This window comes from Astatotilapia calliptera, chromosome 15 (assembly GCF_900246225.1).
Source record: "Astatotilapia calliptera chromosome 15, fAstCal1.2, whole genome shotgun sequence".
NCBI classification, from domain to species: Eukaryota; Metazoa; Chordata; class Actinopteri; order Cichliformes; family Cichlidae; genus Astatotilapia; species Astatotilapia calliptera.
The window spans coordinates 2,238,316-2,259,045 of record NC_039316.1 but is presented as its reverse complement, the minus strand read 5'-3'; the positions used below and the strand labels follow the sequence as shown (position 1 = coordinate 2,259,045).

The following is a 20,730-nucleotide window of genomic DNA, read 5'->3' as shown; positions in this document are numbered from 1 at the left end:
ATCTGTATACAGGGGAGAAGGCCTTTAAAACCTGTATTTAATGGTCATCAGGCCAGAAATTAAGATGAATACAGATGTTTCAACTTCCTGGGACCAGTTTTGGGAGGGTCTTTTTCTGTCCCAGCATGACTGCCGCAATGCACAAACCAAGATCCATAAAGGTGTGGTTAGTTAAGTATGTTGTGGGAGAATTCAGCCCCATCTAGCATTTTTCGGATGAACTAATATGGAGATACATCACAACCTGATTTGTCCATGTATTTTATCTCAGTTTCAAAACGTGATATGTTGTTACCATTTTTATTTAACTATGGGTTTGAATTATATGCAGTCATTGCACGTCTGTTTTTATCACCTTGAATTTTCCTGAAATCTCTAATAATAATAATAATAAACATGAATTCTCAGTCTTCGCGTCGACAAAACAGGGAATAAGGGTGGTCATTATAAAAAAATATGTTTCAACTGTACTAATTGTTTACTACAACTGAAACGACATCAATAGCTGAATAACCCAATAAAGCAAATTAAATATACACATACACTAACAACTGTTTGTGTCGCTCATCTCTACGACAGTCAAATATCTTTGCTGTAACATGTGTTTCCGGTGTAATAGGTCAAAGGGTACTGTAGTTGATTCTCGCAACCGATTGGCTGACTGTCTCTGTTGTCAAACTCCATTGGCTACAGGCACACACGCCTGTCATCAGTCTGAACAAGAAAACAAACGACAAGGTCAGAATTCTGTTGTAATATCTCTGAAAATACTCACTGTTAAACACGCGAGGCACCAATATGCCTCATGTTGTATACCACTGTTTTGCTTTTACGTTTACGCCATTGCAAACGAGTGCAGCTCGGTAGCGTTTTACGGCTAGCTGACTTAGCTTAGCAACGTGTCTAGTCTTTTGTTTTTTTTTGCATATTGCTCTCATATAAGTCTGTAGTTTTATTCCACCACAGCGACATAAACAGCGCGTGGTTTTGTAATTTGATAAAGTGTGATGTAGTCATGTATTTATTCAGTTTGTTTCTTTACCACTATGCTAATAACTAGTTAGCATCTTCTCTTTTAATTTATCATCTGCAAGTTAAAATACGCCACGAAAGAGCAGGTGTCCACCGCCTGTTACTTAACTTGATTTAGTCACATTGAAATGCATTTTAAAGGTCAACAAACCATAAAAATTTGATGTGCAGAATATTCAGTCAAATCTGATTCAATCTGCATAAAAGTTTGCAAACTTTGCACACATAAGATTTTAAAAGCTTCTCCTCTGGTAGGTATGCTTCTACCAATAACTTTCAATCTAAAATATAAATGATCTTATAAATTACATTTTAGAACTGAGTGCCATATCTCTGTCTTGTAAATGTCTCTGCTGGTACCCAGGACCAAACCTAGCCGTGACCACAATACCTCGGTCTGCCCTGCAACCGTCCAACACGGCCCATCTCTGTAAACTTAACCACATCACTGCAGACTACCTAACCTGCACTTACAATCTGCTATAAAGTTTGAGTACATGGATTTATTATCATTTAATTTGCTTTCAAAAACACTTTAGGATATGAAACAGGCAACTCTAGCAATGCATGCAAAATATCTTCCAAAGTAAATGAGAACATTGCATGTAAGCTTTACATTTCTAGTTTATCAAGTGACACTTGCTGCTGTGTTTTGTATTAAACTGTCAAACAGATTTAATTAGTCATTAACTGGAAATTGCCAGATTGTTCCAACTTACTACAACTGCTGATTTGAGCAGCTTTTTCTCTTCTGCCTCCAGGTTTTTCCATGTGTGAGTGATTAAGCCAACAGTAAGCATGCTGACCGCACAGAGGGCATGTGCAGCGATGGCTGCCCGGCACCTGGTTAGAACTTCAGTCTCCTCATCCCTCACACACTGCTCTCTGATCCATACTTCAGTACCCTGTCAGGACCGTGCTGAGCTGCATTCTGAATGGGCCAGTCTGGCTAAGAAACAGCTGAAGGGGAAGAATCCAGAAGATCTGATCTGGCACACTCCTGAGGGGATTAACATCAAGCCCGTGTACACCAAAACAGACTCAAAAGATGTTGCTGATGAACTGCCAGGAGTGTTTCCTTACACTAGAGGGCCCTATCCCACCATGTACACATACAGACCTTGGACTATCAGGCAGTATGCTGGATTCAGCACTGTTGAGGAGAGCAATAAGTTCTATAAAGACAACATAAAGGGTAGGTTTTGTTGTGGTCTACGTTTTTCACATTTCTGCCAAGCTTGCATTGAAATAATTATTACGCTACTCTTTGACCCTCTCGTTTCAGCTGGTCAGCAGGGTCTTTCTGTGGCCTTTGACCTCCCAACACACCGTGGTTATGACTCGGACAACCCCAGGGTCCACGGAGATGTGGGCATGGCTGGAGTGGCTATAGATACAGTTGAGGACATGAAGTTGCTCTTTGATGGAATCCCATTGGAGAAGATGTCTGTTTCAATGACTATGAATGGAGCAGTTATCCCTGTGTTGGCAATGTTTATTGTCACCGGAGAGGAGCAGGGCGTTCCAAAAGAGAAACTAACTGGCACGATCCAAAATGATATTTTGAAGGAATTTATGGTGCGCAACACCTATATTTTCCCCCCGGAACCTTCCATGCACGCCATTGCAGACATCTTTGCATATACCTCTAAGGTATGTAATAGCACAGGTTTAATGAAACCTTTTTTCCGGTGCTGTTGAACACAGTGTAACTGATTTACTACCACGGTCATGTTCACAGCACATGCCTAAGTTCAACTCCATATCCATCAGTGGCTACCATCTTCAGGAGGCCGGTGCCGATGCCATCTTGGAAGTAGCCTACACCATTGCTAATGGCCTGGAGTACTGCCGCACTGGACTGAAAGCAGGGTTAACCATAGATGAATTTGCTCCAAGGTAAAAGTTGACAAAGTGTTTTAATAATAATGTTATTTAATAATAGTTTATATTTCTGAGAAATCTATGATATAACACGTCACAAATACCTTCAGGATTGCTGCCAGTGATGGTCACAATATCAACAAATGACAGTTGTGATGTTGGTGAATGAATAAGACGCTCAGTAAATGTCAAAACTTACATTAATATTAATGCACAATGACAGTGATGATGCAGATTTAACCAGTAAACAAATGTTTTTATATCAAACCATTAAATTACTGTGAATCATCATAAAAGTAAAGCCAATTAACCATAAATCTTTAACTATTATCGAAAACAAACATGCAGGTATTGCATGCTCATCATTTCCGCCGCAATTTACCACAAAAAGAAGGGAAAAAAACAAATCAAGTTTTTCTTGGAATTGCACAAATTACACGTTTTTTTTGCTAATATGAGTTCAGTCATGCTAAAAAATAACTACATCACATTCATTTGACAATATTAACAGAGGTGCTACAAAGTTATTTTTGTAAATTAAATGAGATAAAAAGTAAATAAAAGATAGGTATTCCTCTATATTTAATACATTTTCAAATATATAGATTCAGTCACAGGGGTGCCAATGATTGGAACCTTATTTTTTGTAAAAGCTGTTTAAACATTTCACATCTGGAGTCTGGTGGTCTTTATATTTAAGGTTGTGGTGTCATTATGTCAGTATTGAAACAGCTCCAGTGAGCCTCCAGATAAGTTTGTTAGGTTACAAGACATGTTTAGAAAAGGCTTAAAATATTTAAACTAAATAATTCCACTGAGAGGAATCCATCTACTACTGGTGCAGGTTACCAGTCAATTGCTGCTCCAGCAAATTAAACCCAGGATCGAACCAATATATTAGCTTGTCTAAATGTGTCCATTTAGCAAAGGTGGAAAGTAACGAATTACATTTACTTGCGTTACTGTAATTGAGTAGTTTTTTGTGTATTTGTACTTTTTAAAGTCATTTTTCAAGTCGGTAATTTTACTTTTACTTACCGTATTTCCCGGACTACAGAGCGCACCTGAATATTAGCCGCACAAGCTAAAATCAGGGGAAAATCCTGTTTTGTACATACATTAGCCGCACCTGACTAAAAGCCGCAGGTGTTTCAATGTTGACTTATCATATGTAAGAGAATTGTCAAAAAAAGAACAAAGCGAATTGTCAGGAAAGAGATGGCTGTTTGGAGACATCACTTTTATTAATATTTTGAAAAACAAGTTATGGGTACATATTTGCACATGTACTGTGCTTCATAAATGAGTAACAAATGTAGTACATAACAATAACCTACAGCACACCAGAAAAATAGATTCGGACTACCTTTTAGGCTCAGGTGCAGTGACACGGCTTTAACAAGAAGAAAAGTCAGTCACTCACCACCATCTTTCTCTTCTTCCTGCGCACTAAAACCACCAAAGTCCTCTTCTCCAGTGTCGGAAACAAACAGGCTCAGGATGGCTTCGTCATCCACTCTCAGCTTCTCTCCTTCGTTGTCACTTTCAAAACCAAACAAATCCTCGTTGTCAGTGTCAGAGTGGAACACCCTCAGAAGGGCCGTGGCGGTGTCCTCCTCTCCATCATGCAGCAGTCCAGCCCTTCGAAATCCGTTGGTGATCGTGGATGTTTTCACACTTTTCCACGCTGTCAGAATCCACCGGTGGAGTTGGGCATAACTTGCTTTTCGCAAGTTTATCGCCGCTCATCATCCAGCTGAACACGTAGCGCTACTTTGAAGTTTGTTTTTCGCGCTACTTCGTACGGCATTACGTTGCCTGGCGGATGGACATGTGACCAACATACCACTCTTGAACCCCGATCCTTCCGCCAGGCAACGTAGTGCCGTACAACAGCGGAACAAACAAAACAAATCCGCTCATGGACAATCCATAGAAAAGCCGCACCTGACTAAAAGCCGCAGGGTTCAAAGCTTGTGCAAAAAGTAGCGGCTTATAGTCCGAGAATTACGGTAAGTATATTTTTTAAAAAGTATTGTACTTCGCTACATTTTCAATCACACCTGTTACTGAGTAAATTAAAAGAACAAACAAAAAAAACCTCCAACATTGTGCTTCGGAAATACTGCAGGGAATGATGGGTAGTAGAACAAATTGGCATTGGGTCACGATAAAGATGGAGTCTGACATTGGTGGTACGGATCCAGCGAAAAAAGAAACCCCGTCGAATTCTGCTGACTCTGAACTCGAAGAAACCGATCTGAACCCCTGGCTATATTTAAGGGACCATTTCGGCTTCAAGTGCAAGAAAGGCAACAGCTTTATTATGCAGTGTAAGCTGTGTTTGCCCAGAGAGACAGAGTTAGCAGCTTTTAGAAATTCCACATCAAACCTGCGCAAGCATGTAGAGGTAAGTTAAATGAAACTTGTACATTTATTTTAGCAAAAAGGCTGTGCTCAAGTTAATCACATTAAGTTAAGACATAAGCTGTTATTGGGCACGTTGTTGTCCACGCAACTTAAATTTTTTTTTACTCGATTGGTAAATTGCCAAAAGAAAATGTGTTTACTTACAATTTTCCTGTTTGTTAATAATAATAATTTATTTTAAAAAAATAGTTAAATTAGACAGAAGCGGCTACTTTCTTACTTAACCCACATATGTTCACACGTGTGCAAAGGTGTTTTTTTTCTGTTCTCAATAGGGGTGCAACGATACTCGTATCGATATTGAACCGTTCGATACAGTGCTTTCGGTTCGGTACGCATATGTATGAACAATACAAAATTTGTAATTTATTTTATCAACTTTCCTTCTGACGATGCTGTCTGTGTTGAGCCCTCAGTGAATCTGCGTTCGACTACTCCGCCTAGGCTGCACTGTCGAGCGCAGATCCACTGAGCGCTCAACACAGACAGCATCTTCAGAAGGAAGAGCGCAGGGCAAGCTAGCGAGACTGAAGTTAAGCTCTCCTTGCAACATGGCAAACTGAACCTCCCCCACCCTCATTCAGATCTGGCGTTTGGAATTATTTTGGTTTTCATGTGACGTATGACCCTGAAGGTAAGCGCGTCATGGACTAAAGTAAAACAGTATGTTGGATGTGCCATGCAATGCTCAATTACATGGGTGGGAACTAGTGTGTTAGCGCAGTTAGCTCATTAACGTGTTGGCCGTCTAGCCCCATGCAGGGGTAGCTCGTTAACGTCATTTCAACGAGATTAACGCTGACAGCACTAGTGGGAACACAACGAATATGACTGCACATTTATGCCGACATCATCCTAGTGCAAAGACAAGTGGAAGCAGACAAAAACAACAAGCATGCATGCTACAAACTTTACCCGAGTCATTTAGACAGCCGTTAGCACATGATTCTCCTTATGGGGACCTGATATGTTTAATATTGTGGCGAGCTCAGACAAGGAGGAGACGGAGGTGTCGTTTGGTCTTGCTTCCCGTGAGCTAGCCAGGGAGCACAGCCGTTTATTGACATCTGCAGAAGAACACTGTCGCTAGCTAACTGCTCAGCGCGGCAACCACACAGCAACAGCAACACACAGAGCGCCCTCTGACCCCGGAAGGACACACCGTCGCAGCGAGAGGGTGTCACCCGTCACTATGGCAACATAAACAAAACATAACTGTACAAACAGAACCCCGAACAGCCCTGACCCGCTACATAGCCCCCCACCTAAGGGGTCAGTCGTCCCCGACGACCCCATTGCCCCACACAAAGTCCTGCAAATGTCCAGGTGCCTTCTTTTGGCGCACCGGCCGGTCACGACCGGCGGGGGAAAAGTCACTCGGGTCAGAACATGGGGTGCCACCATCATCCCACTTCTGACACCAATGTGGCGAGCTCAGACAAGGAGGAGACGGAGGTGTCGTTTGGTCTTGCTTCCCGTGAGCTAGCCAGGGAGCACAGCCGTTTATTGACATCTGCAGAAGAACACTGCCGCTAGCTAACTGCTCAGCGCGGCAACAGCACAGCAACAACAACAACAACACCACACACGGCGCCCTCTGACCCCGGAAGGACACACCGTCGCAGCGAGAGGGCGTCACCCGTCACTATGGCAACATAAACAAAACATAACTGTACAAACAGAACCCCGAACAGCCCTGATCCGCTACATAGCCCCCACCTAAGGGGTCAGTCGTCCCCGACGACCCCATTACCCCACACAAAGTCATGCAAATGTCCAGGTGCCTTCTTTTGGCGCACCGGCCGGTCACGGTCACTCGGGTCAGAACATGGGGTGCCACCATCATCCCACTTCTGACACCAATGTGGCGAGCTCAGACAAGGAGGAGACGGAGGTATCGTTTGGTCTTGCTTCCCGTGAGCTAGCCAGGGAGCACAGCCGTTTATTGACATCTGCAGAAGAACACTGCCGCTAGCTAACTGCTCAGCCCGGCAACAGCACAGCAACAACAACAACAACACCACACAGGGCGCCCTCTGACCCCGGAAGGACACACCGTCGCAGCGAGAGGGCGTCACCCGTCACTATGGCAACATAAACAAAACATAACTGTACAAACAGAACCCCGAACATCCCTGACCCGCTACATAGCACCCACCTAAGGGGTCAGTCGTCCCCGACAACCCCATTACCCCACACAAAGTCATGCAAATGTCCAGGTGCCTTCTTTTGGCGCACCGGCCGGTCACGGTCACTCGGGTCAGAACATGGGGTGCCACCATCATCCCACTTCTGACACCAATGTGGCGAGCTCAGACAAGGAGGAGACGGAGGTATCGTTTGGTCTTGCTTCCCGTGAGCTAGCCAGGGAGCACAGCCGTTTATTGACATCTGCAGAAGAACACTGCCGCTAGCTAACTGCTCAGCGCGGCAACCGCACAGCAACAACAACAACACACAGGGCGCCCTCTGACCCGGAAGGACACACCGTCGCAGCGAGAGGGCGTCACCCGTCACTATGGCAACATAAACAAAACATAACTGTACAAACAGAACCCCGAACAGCCCTGACCCGCTACAATATGCTGCTGAGAATATAGCCCAGAAGAAGCGTATAGTATAGCTTTTATTTTGGAAAGAGCCATTTCTCTGTAATAAACTCTCTTTTCGTAAGATGAGTGATTCCTCAATCAGATACAGGTGTTACCGCGCCAGATCCGCGGCCCCGAACCGTAGTAAGGAAACCTCTGGCAGTTACTTGAAGGTTCCGTAACTGACTCGTAGCCGGAAACAGCTTACTATACAGGTCAACTCCGCTAGCAAAAAGATCGAAGGAGGCGTAGGAAACTTCTTTACCGAACTTTATTTCTTCTCTAAGGCACGAACACCGCGTACAGTGGGCTGAAACAGTTTACTCACAGCGAGCATCGCCGACACAACTCTGGCTGTCGAGGGAGTTATTATATTCCTTTTATTTATTTTATTTTCGTCTCTTCTGTAGCTAACCGTTACTTTTTCCCCTTCTCCGCTCTCTCTCTTCACACACACCAGGCAGTCCCGCTACACACGTCCCGAATACATTTCCCATCAGGCTTCATCCTTAAAGGGGCATGCCTGTAACACAGGGCTCGCAAAATCGCTAGCCCGACGTCCCGGGGCTAGCGCCCTCCACACAGGGCGCTCTCTACACAGGGCGCCCTCTGACCCCGGAAGGACACACCGTCGCAGCGAGAGGGCGTCACTAGTCACTATGGCAACATAAACAAAACATAACTGTACAAACAGAACCCCGAACAGCCCTGACCCGCTACAATATGCTGCTGAGAATATAGCCCAGAAGAAGCGTATAGTATAGCTTTTATTTTGGAAAGAGCAATTTCTCTGTAATAAACTCTCTTTTCCAAAGATGAGTGATTCCTCAATCAGATACAGGGTTTGCAAAATCGCTAGCCCGACGTCCCGAGGCTAGCGATTTTTCCAGTCGGGCTACCAAAATCTATCTCTGCCCTGCCCGTTGGGCTATTGTAGGAAGGAAAAATATATGTCAATGCTTTTGCATTCTTTCAGAAATGTAGCTGGGTAATTATGTCATTGGCATCGGTGAGCCACTGTCAATATGTGACATATTGAAATCGCGTTTGAATTTGCGCTTGTTTTTTGCTTTCACTTTGCAATCGAGCGAACTGTGTATAGAGAGCGACAGCACTGATTGGTGAGTGATGATAATTTGCGCACCAATTCCTCTGACATCGTCTTATCAATCGTTAGCTTACTATGCAAACATGACGAGTGAAATCTCCCGCAGCAAGCTTAAACATATGAGAGGTTGATCGCGCAGAGAATCGCTGACCGTTATGTGTGTGTGTGTGTGTGTGTGTGTGTGTGCGTGTGTAAAAGCAGCAGGATATATATTTTAGTTCTGCTGAGGCAAATAAGACAGGTCAGGGTGAAGAAGTGACAGCCAAAGAAAAGCTCACCACAAAACGGAAAAGTTTATATATATAAAAAGAGTTTTGCTCTGAACTGTATTTTATTTCTTGAGAAGACTAATCACTGTAGGGAACCTAATTCCTATTAAGAAGCCTATCTTTCCCATTTTTTGACACAAATCTGGGGTTGGAGGCATTTGATGAACTTGCAATGAATGACCCAAATATGTGATGAAAAACCTTTCCATGTCTTTCCTGTAATTGCTGCTTAGCAGCTGACATGCACACTGATGCCAGGATATTTGCAGTGTGCCAAAATCAATTGAAATAGTAGCTTCGCCAATTTATTGCCGGGGCTGTGCTTTTCATAAATGTCAGACTGAGACAGATCAGGCAGTTGAATTAGGTTGGATATAAAATTGTAATTATTCAGATCGTTATTATTTGGCGCGGTCTGCAGTTGATTTTGGATGATGTACCCTCTTGATTTGGAAAGTGCTGGTTAAGGATAGCAAATAACAGGAAGGGAAGAAAGGTTATATCCCAAACAACGATCTGATTGATCTGATTTTTAGCTAACTTGTACCACATACCAGTGGTGTATGTGACAGTTATTATCTGGCTGCTTAGTGACATTTATATAATCCATAATAAAGCACCAAGGCCAAGCTCTTTTTCTGTATAGAAAACACTAAATTCTACGCTGGTGTGTCACTTGTAATTTTTAACAAACCTCTCTTTTGACATTTTTGTGTTTTTCTTTTCAGGCTGTCGTTCTTCTGGGGCATCGGGATGAATTTCTACATGGAAATTGCCAAGCTGAGGGCAGCCAGGAGGTTATGGGCTACGCTCATTAAAGACAATTTCCAGCCCAAGAATGCCAAGTCTCTCCTCCTGCGCACACACTGCCAGACCTCAGGCTGGTCTCTCACTGAACAAGTAAGTATGAATTGTTTTATTGAATGCTCTCACAGTACGAGGAGATAATTGTCCAACTTTGAGATCCCGAATTGTTAGATTTCGAAATCTGCAAATAAAGACAGAAATGTAAAAATGAAAATTGTAAATGAATTAATCAGTATTAATGTGCCATGTGACCGCTCTCAGGATCCATACAACAATGTGATCCGCACGGTGATTGAAGCCATGGCCGCTGTGTTTGGGGGGACCCAGTCGCTGCACACCAACTCTTTCGATGAAGCTCTGGGCTTGCCCACCGTGAAAAGCGCTCGCATCGCCAGGAACACTCAGATCATCATCCAGGAGGAGTCGGGCATCCCCAAAGTTGCAGATCCTTGGGGAGGCTCGCACATGATGGAGGCTCTCACAGATGATGTCTATAACACTGCTTTGAAGGTTGGTCGCAGGGCCAAAGGCAGTAACCAGAGCGGTGAATTCATTATTGATTAACCATTAACCATTTTTGACCTGAATCTTGTATTGTGCAGGCTTTATTTCTCCTTTGCTCCAAGTGCTCTTGCTGTAGCTTTAGAACAGCAACCCATAATCATAAAGAGATTCTTTTATAGCCGGTCTTTTGCTTTTTATAGTTTATTAAAGACATCGAAGAGATGGGAGGCATGGCCAAAGCGGTAGCCGAGGGAATTCCAAAGCTCCGTATTGAGGAATGTGCTGCTCGTAGACAGGCCCGCATTGACTCAGGTACTGCATAAAGGTGACTTCTTTATAAGGCCTTAAAGCCTCTCTTTCTTTAACCTCCCTCCTGACTTTAATTACTTAAAGCAGTCCTAACATTTAACCTGCCCTCTGCCTGTGCTGCAGTGAAACGGAGAATTTACATCTCAATTCAAAGAGAAAAAAAGGGATGTTGTTTCAATGTGAATACAGAAAGAAGTGATTAGCAAATCTCTAAAACCCATATTTTATTCACAATAGAACATAGAAAACATCAAATGTTTCAACTGAGTTTATGTTTTATAAAGAGTATTAGCTCATTTTAAAACATGTGTGAAAAAAAGTTGGGACGGTGGCAACGAAAGGCTGGAAAAGTGTCATTTTGTAACTATCTAGGTTAACTGGCAACATGCCACTAACATGATCGGGTATAAAAAGAGCATCTTAGACAGGCAGATGTTCATCAATCTCCCAAAACTGATTAGATATTTTTAGAATAATTACATGATCTGCAGAACGTAATATCATCAAATGATTCTGAGAATCTGGAGAAATATCTGTGCAATAGGGACAGGATGAAAATCAAGTCTGTGTGCCTGTGACACAAAACAGACACGATTCAGTCACTCGGAAATCAGTGCAGCACTTGCAGAAATCACTGTCTCTGAAGTCAAAGGAGCTTGCAAAGAAAAGCGTCTGGACTTCTTTAACCCTGGAGAAACCATGGGGTCGGATCTGACCCCATGGTTTCTCCAGGGTTAAGTTGCTTGAAGACGTTTCACCTCTCATCCGAGAAGCTTCTTCAGTTCTAAGGTCAAATGGTGGGGAGTCCCAGATTTAAACCTAGCCACCATCTGACCTTAGAACTGAAGAAGCTTCTCGGATGAGAGGTGAAACGTCTTCAAGCAACTTAAAGAAGTCCAGACGCTTTTCTTTGCAAGCTCCTTTGACTACGATGACCTGGATGACTGAGAACCTTCACAGATACACTGTCTCTGAATATTCTGAGCCACAGTGAGGGAAAGTGGAAAACTGGTGTGTGATTGAATGAACTGACGTTTGAACTTCTTTTTGGAAAACACTGAGGCTGTGTCCTCTGTAATAAAAAGGAGAGGGACTATTTATTGGCAACTTGAAGATCTGAAAAGACGCCGTGAGTGCTGAAAGGTATAAAACAGGTTTTAGAGCTGCATCCAGATGTATTTCTTTTTCAGGGAAGGCCTTTCATATTTCAGCAAGATGATGCCAAACGGCATACACTGTCTTTCACAAATGTGTGACTTCGTGCTAAATTCATCAGTTGAAAACATTTGAAATATCATGAAACTAAAAAAATACAAGAAAGCAGACCCAGGACTGTTGAGCAGCTAGAATCCTCCATCAGACATAAACAGGACAACGGTTCTCTCCAGCTGCTCGTCTCCTCCATTTACAGACTGTCGTTAAAAGAAGAGCTGATGCTGCGCAGCAGTAAACATGGCCGTGTCCCAACTTTTTAGAGATGTGTTGCTGCCATGACATTCGAAATGAGCTAATATTTTCATTAAACGCTGCAGTGTCGCAGTTTACATGTACTTGAAGTTGTATATTTAAAAGGATAACCTTTCTCACCAGATCATAATGATCTTCATTTCTTCTCATCATCGCCCTAATAACTTACCATTTACTTCCTTTGTGTCTGTCATTTATCCTCTGTCATTCTCCTGAATGTTTCAGGCTCAGAAGTTATTGTTGGTGTGAACAAGTACCGTCTGGAGAAAGAGGAGACGGTGGAGGTCCTGGCCATAGATAACACTGTGGTGCGCCAGAAGCAGATTGAAAAACTGAAAAAGGTCAGTGGTACAGTGAACAGCTTGATGAATTGGCAGTATGACAGGTATAATATACGCCTTTCAAAGACACATGCGCCTTTTAATCGGCACAGGAGGGTTTTTTTTTTTCTTCTTTAAACTGGAAAAAACGGTTTGCAGAGTTTGGGAAACATCAAGGCTTTCTAATCTTCTAATGGTTTTTTAATTTCACAGTTCCAAAACAGCAATGGTCATTCAAAACACTTTATATTATAAGGTTTGCCCTTTAAAGCCTGAAACATGAAATGTTAGAAATAAAAATCTATTTTCCTTTGAACATTGAGGGTTTATTGAACTTTCTCTCACATAACATAAAAGAAACAAAAAAAACCCAAAACACACACATATATATATATATATATATATATATATATATATATATATATATATATATATATATATATATATAATTTTTTTTTTTTTTTTTTTTATGTGAGAGAAAGTTCAATAAACACTCAATGTTCAAAGGAAAATAGATTTTTTTTTTCTTTGCAGTTACTGCTTAAAAACTTATTTTGCACTTTATTTAGGTATTTGGGAGAAGTCTCAAAAACTTTTGTACTGAATACAATAAACTACTTTGTTGGGTTCAGACCCTACAGCTTTATTTAGGATAGTTACACATTGTGAGACACTGAGCTGTCTGCAAAATGTACTTTTCTACATATGGTCCCAGTTTGCTGACATAACCAAGTGATGAATATAAAAATTCATCACGATTTTCCGCACACAAAAATAAGTAAGTAAAAAGTAAGTAACATTTATTTATATAGCGCTTTTCACAGATAAAAATCACAAAGTGCTTTACAACACAAGAAATGGAAATATAAAACAATGTAACAGTAAATAAAACAGCAATGTAAAACAACAAAACAATAAAAACAACCTAAGAAGAAATTAATCAAATGCTTTTCTAAATAAAAATGTCTTCAGCTGTTTTTTATAAGAATCAACGTGCAGCGCAGAGACATTGGAAGACACAACCGTGATGCCGCTGCCTGATCGGCCCGATCACCACGAGTTTTAAAACAAGTGCGCAGTACCACCAGCAGTCTCTGGTCTAATGAACTTAAAGCTCGAGAAGATGAATGCGGTTTCAGCAGGTCAGATAAATATTGGGGAGCTTGACCATGTAGGGCCCTAAAGGTTAGAACTACAATTTTAAGATGAAACCTAAAACTTACAGGCAACCAGTGAAGGGGGGCTAAAACTGTAATATGAGTAATATGAGATCTTCTCTTGGTGCCTGTTAAGAGACGTTCTGCAGCGTTGTGCACAGTCTGAAGACGATAGAAGGCTGATTTGTTAAAACAAGTAAAAAGACCGTTACAGTAGTCTAAATGGGAAGGAATAAAAGCATGAATAATAATCTCAAGTTCAGGCTTTGACACCATTAGTCTGAGTTTTGAAATATTCCTTAAATGATAAAAACAAAAGTACCCAAACCTGTATAAGTAGTATATACAACAGCATGATGGATTAAAACATTTAAGTGCCATGTTTATATCACATTGCCTCCTTTTCTTTAGGTGAGGGAGAGCCGTGACCCTGAGAAAGCCAAGAAGTGTCTGGCTGCCATTGAGGAGTGTGCCCGAACCAGGGAGGGCAACCTTTTAGCTCTGGCTGTGGAGGCATCAAGAGCCAGGTCAGAACTGACTCAGAAAAACTCCTTTGATCAGTCTTATGTCTGCGTGAACGCTGCTTCAAAACCTCAGTCAGGCTGCAGTTTTATTCTGGTCTGTTGTTCCTTTGTTAATCAGTGTAAATCGTTTCCTAATCAGTGCCTTCAAATGAGCAGAGTGACCTTTTCCAGCACTAGAAGGGCGATCGTGGCTCAAGAGTTGGGTGTTCGTCTTGTAATCGGAAGGTTGCCGGTTCGAGCCCCAGCTCGGACAGTCTCGGTCGTTGTGTCCTTGGGCAAGACACTTCACCTGCCGCCTACTGGTGATGGCCAGAGGGGCCGATGGCGCAATATGGCAGCCTCGCCTCTGTCAGTCTGCCCCAGGGCAGCTGTGGCTACAACTGTAGCTGCCTCCACCAGTGTGTGCATGAATAGTGGAAAGCGCTTTGAGGGGTCCCGAAAATGCAATCCATTATTATTATTAGATAACTGCTATTAAATGCACCCATCCTGTGTGAATGTATTTACCACTACACTGTAATCCACTCTGTGCTTTTTCTTCAAGGGGTTTTTGTTTCTGGGTAACTTTTAGCACCGGTTTTCAATTTCCTTTCATACCCAAAACTGTTATGTGACAAACCAAATCACGAGGAATAGAAGGTTAAAAGGCGTAAAACACAGAATATAATCGATATATATATAATGTCATCTCTACACACCAGCACACCTGCAGCCTGTTCATGTGCTACAGCTTCTACAATACCAGAGTCTGACTGGTGTGTTCTGATAATCTGCAGCAGGTTATTTAATAGTCATTAGTTACTCTGATATTAGGTTAAGAAGCTGGTCACATGTGAAATTAAACGTTATTGTTACATTATCAGCCTTACTCTCTGGTCTTGAGAATGTAATAATGAACTGTGTAACGCTTGGGTGCAATATTATGTGAAGAGTTCACGTGCTAATTGCAGCTTATTTCCTTGGATGCAGGGGGATAGCCTGACTGGGAACGCTTATAACGGCTTCATATCCGGTTATCTCTAAAAAAAACATTTAATTTCCTTCCAATATGTTTTTTCATATAAACACAAGTGCCTCGCTAATTTACATTTCAACAGCTGATTTAAAATTAGCAGTAAAATTACGTATCTGTTGCTTTTTTATTACCCTCTGCGGATCAGTGACGACACGAGAGCTCCCATAATTCACAATGAGCATACAATGATAAAATTTGTAATGCTATTATTAAAAAACAGGCTATTAGTGTATTGAGTGTGGATATCTTAAAATAGTGCTTAATGATTATTTATCACTCGAATCTGCTCCTTTCTGCAGATGCTCTGTTGGTGAGATAACTGAAGCCATGAAGAAGGTGTTTGGGGAACACAAGGCCAGCACCAGGATGGTGAGCGGGGCTTACCGCACTGAGTTCGGAGAGCATGAAGAGATCACTCTGGCCAACAACAGGTAGAAAATAATAACAATTTATTTCATGACCTTTATAATTTACATGCTAGACTCTCGATTTGCTGATTCAAGTAAAATTCTTCTTCCCCCCCATTAAAAAAAACAAACAAAGAGTTGCAGAGTTCAAGAGCCATGAGGGGAGGAATCCTCGATTGCTGGTGGCAAAGATGGGGCAGGATGGTCACGACAGAGGTGCCAAAGTTATCGCCACGGGGTTTGCAGACCTGGGCTTCGATGTAGACATCGGACCACTGTTTCAGGTGAATGTTGTACCAAGGAAATAGGATGTTTTACTGCCTGTAATGACCTCAATCTGATAATATATGTATCAGAATTGTTTCGTTTTGTTCATTTGTTTCAAAATTCAAATTCAAATTTTATTTGTCACGTACACAGTCATACACAGTACGATATGCAGTGAAATGCTTACACAACTGCTCGTGACCTAAAGAAAAAAAATGGCTATGAATAAGATAGGAAATAAATATGAAAATTAAAAAGGGTAAATTTAACTAGGAAGGAATAAAATAAAATATAAAAATTAAAGTTAAAAATGAAATAACTGCACAGCAACAAATTAGAATGAAGGGTAAATTTAACTGGGAAAGAATAAGATAAAAGATATAAATTAAAGTTGAAAATAAAATAACTGTACAACAAAATACACAATACACAGTATAGAACTATATAAGAATGTATGAAGAAATATATATATATATATACACACACACACACACACACACACACACACACACACACACACACACACACACACACACACAATAACAGCAGCTGTCCAAGTATTAAATGGAAATGAAGAATATAATGTCCAGTGTTGTGCAATCCACATTTGTGTCTTGTGCAGTGCAAATATGCTTGAAGTGATTCGATTAGATGACCACGCATCTAATCGAATTAGTGTAAACAAAGTCCAGAAAGTCCAGTGTGTGTGTAAGAACCATATGTGTGGGTCAGTACTGTGTGGTGGTGTGATTGAGAGACCGTATCGCCTGCGGGAAGAAGCTCCTCCTCAGTCTCTCTGTGTTGGTCTTCAGGGAGCGGAATCGCTTTCCTGACCTCAACAGAGAGAACAGTCTGTTGTTGGGATGGCTGAGGTCCTTCACGATCTTCCTGGCCTTGGTCCAGCACCGCCTGCTGTAGATTGAGTGCAGGTCAGGGAGCTCGGAGCGGATGGTGCGCTCAGCTGACCGCACAACCCTCTGTAGAGCTCGTCTGTCCTGCATGGTGCTGTTCCCGAACCAGGTTGAGATGTTTCCCGCCAGGATGCTCTCTATGGTGCACGAGTAAAAGTTCCTGAGTTTCGGTACCGGTACCGTGTTATTGTCGGTGCTTACTGCAGCTGTCACACTCGAGTGGAAGAGAAGTGTTATTAATATACATGCAATGCAAAAACTGTAGGCTCAGGGCTCTGAGCTGCAGCAGGCTATGTCGATTGGGTGTCTGCACTAAGTTCAGCATCGATATGGGGCTCCGTGGGGAGCCCGAGACCACCAGGTTGTCTAAGGAGAGGTGCAACTGCACCCAGGCCACACCCCACCACATGCGGTTTTTCTGTTATTTGAAGTGTCCGAGGCATTTAAGGTCTTCTTTTGTGTTAAAGAGTAGTTAAAAAATAACTGATGCTCACACCTCAGATTTCTATGTAATCGGAAAGGTTTTGCTCTCTACATAATGCTCTGTAATGTGTAGTACTGACAAGCTACATCAAGAAATGGCGACGAACCCCGACTCCATACCGCATTAGCTTTAAGTGAATTTCAGATGCATATATAAGCTGAAGACATGCTGTTGGCGATTGTCATAACTTTTAAAAAATGAATGACATGCCGCTGAAGTCATACAGACGCAATCGCCGCATCTTTGTTGGACAGTTCAAAAGTTCAGACAACCTAAAGGTGCTTATTTAAGCTTCGCCAGATGATCTCATGGTCTGTGTGCATTTTGAATTGAGCCCTACAGCTAATTATGTCACACTTTGTTGGCATGAGTTCGCACCACTGATCACAGGGCTTGGTGTTAAGCTCAGCTGGTGGTGGTAAGTAAAGCGTGGCGTTAAACTGCTGTTATTTTTATCCCAGCTCATAAAAAAAGACAGAGGGAACTCAAGTATTAATATTCAAGTGTTACGCTGTTTCTGAAAAAACTGGAAAAATTAATCAAGACGATATCAAACATTGAAACTAAGAGATGTGACTGTGAAATAGGATTTAGAAAACACTCATTAAAAACTGCTGGGAGTGACTTCACGTTGTAATGCTTTACACAGTTGCCTAACAACCAAGACATCCCCGCTTAGATGGTGGGAGGAGACAAAAATCTCTCTGGGGTTTTGTCAGGAAAAAAATTAAGAGAAATGTATAGTGGAAAAATAAATCTAGTAATGTGAGTGTGAGTCTTTTAGAAGTAATGATGGGCTCTGTGAAAGACTGTGTAGGCACAGTCAACAAATTAAAAAATAACATTTCTATGGAAAAGCCTTTCATTGTTATTAAAATGTGACACATGAAAACAAAAAGACACATTAAGTGATCTTTGGGCATTTTGGCAGTTCTACATAAAAAAAATGACATTTTGAGAACAATACAGTAGCAGCATTACTGTTGCATTCATGTTTATTTTCCTCAAATCCTGCCCACCTCACTCTGAGTTGTTTGTGTGTTTTCCTCTTCTTTCTTTCTCCTAAACAGACCCCCCGGGAGGTGGCCCAGCAGGCGGTTGATGCAGACGTTCACTGCGTCGGGGTCAGCACGCTGGCCGCAGGACACAAGACCCTGGTGCCAGAGCTCATCAAGGAACTCCAAAAACTCAACAGGCCAGATATACTTGTCATCTGTGGAGGTGTCATCCCACCCCAGGTAAGCAGTCCATGCATGGTTTCCTTTGGATAATTAAAGCATTCCAGAGGATTTTATCTCCTAATGCGCCTTTTTTTTAGAGCCTGAAATGTAAGTCTAAGATTGTAGGTTTGAAATTAAACAGATAGACGAAAAACACAAGCTATAAATGCTCAAGTGTCTTTCTTTCCATCCCTTTCCTATTAGCTTAATATTTGCTGAACACTTAAATCCTTTTACCTTTCAAGGATTATTGAAGTTGTGGTAATTAATTGACAATATCCATCCCACTCCAGATAATAAAAGTTGAATTACTATTTCGTTTTTTAAGAGTGCATCGCCTTTTTAAAGATTAAAACATTTACCAACATTGCCTGAACACCGTGAATCTAAACCGTGTGACGCCTCTGTTTGAATGCAGGACTACGAGTTCTTGTACCACAGTGGCGTATGCGCCATCTTTGGCCCAGGAACCAGGATCCCACAGGCTGCAGTGGAGGTTATTGACAACATTGAGAAGAGCCTGGACAAGAATCGACAAGCAATGTGAAAGCTAACTGCAAAAAGCGAACTGCTTGTTCAAGCATCTGTACAGGATCAGTCTGACTGGTAGCACGAGGATGTAAAAGAAAAAGCAAGACTAATTGTTACATTTAGTTTTTTGTGTGTTCATTAACAACACTCAAAATGAACAATGCAACGTCAGACAAACCTCAGTAGGATTTGAATGACGTTTGTTAATGATTTCACCCTTTGCATCATACCTGTGTGATCTGTATTGATTTCTTAATCAGCCAGATTATATTACATCTGAAATTCCAGAAAATTCCAAAGTGTAAAAGAAAGCACTTATTATACACTGTTATTCCAATTAGGATTATGATGTGACAGAAATTTGCCCTTTTTTCTTTACAATCCAAGATAAAACACGGGGAAAACCACAAACCTGCTTTGAATGTATTTTTTGAAATGTCTCTGTGTAATTTAATAACGTAGCAGAGTGTGATTAGTGCCAGTGTGGTGGAGATGGATCAATCCTCTTATATAACTTTATCCCTGCCTCTTATTTTCATGGATATGATAGTCCTGTAAGTGGCCTTCTGTCGCTCTGATCTCGACTCTTTGCATCAATCATAAATTTGTTCCGAGGATAAAACCCCGTCACAGTGGTTGGAGTTTATGAAGCCGTTAGAGAAAAGTATTTTTCTGATTGTGACTCTGAATTCGGTTTACTGGTCTTTACTCAAAATAAATACTGTGAACTTTGGAAATGTATAAGCTGAAGCATGTTCTTGTTGTGAAAGGACAAAAGATGACAATTTAGTTGCAGGTGCATAATGGTCTGGTCTGAGTATCTTAGGAACTACTGATTTACTGGGATTTCCACACACAACCATCTGTAGACTTTATAGAAAATGGTGTGAAAAAGAGAAAAATATCCAGTGAGCAGCAGCTGAGTGAAAAGGCCTTGATGATGTCAGAGCTCGGAGGAAAGTGGCCTGCTTTAGCTGATAAGAAGGTAACAAAAAACAAGTAACTCATATGAACTCTTGTTACAACCAAGGAAGGCAGAAGAGCATCTCTAAATGCACAGTGCAGAGTAGAGTTTGCATGGGCTCACCAAAATTGATGAAGATCATAAAAATGCTTCCATTACTGATGAGTCTCAATTTCAGCCCTGACATTTGACTGGGAGGGTCAGAATCTGGCTTAACCTCCTAGGACCTGCCGTCCACATATGCGGACATCACATTTTGGGTTATTTAGACCAAAATACTCACTTTTGCTCTACATGGGCCTGATATCCACTTACGAGGACTTTATACTGCTACTGTTCTGTCAAAATTTTAAATGAATATCCTCATTTGTGGCTCTCATTTTCTTTAAAACAAAAATAAGGTAAAAAAAAAATCTGGTAATTATTTGTTTTTTTTCCGTTCTTCGGGCCCCAATATGCCCAAATATCAAAGAGAAATTAAAAATGCATGTCGTGGAAGAGTCTTTGGAGGATAAACATGAAAGCAGGA

General features: G+C 41.6%; 1 protein-coding gene across 1 annotated transcript; it reads left to right on the top strand.

Moving 5' to 3' along the window:
* The first annotated feature begins 654 nt into the window (after positions 1-654).
* On the top strand, positions 655-19,978 carry mmut (methylmalonyl CoA mutase). Its single transcript, XM_026142533.1, has 13 exons — positions 655-738; positions 1,794-2,227; positions 2,318-2,685; positions 2,774-2,931; positions 10,043-10,214; positions 10,383-10,631; positions 10,826-10,937; positions 12,627-12,742; positions 14,290-14,405; positions 15,717-15,848; positions 15,961-16,108; positions 18,557-18,724; positions 19,125-19,978. Exons 2-13 carry the CDS (start codon positions 1,831-1,833, stop codon positions 19,251-19,253), a joined length of 2,265 nt encoding a protein of 754 aa, XP_025998318.1. The 5' UTR covers positions 655-738; positions 1,794-1,830; the 3' UTR covers positions 19,254-19,978.
* The last annotated feature ends 752 nt before the right edge of the window (positions 19,979-20,730 follow it).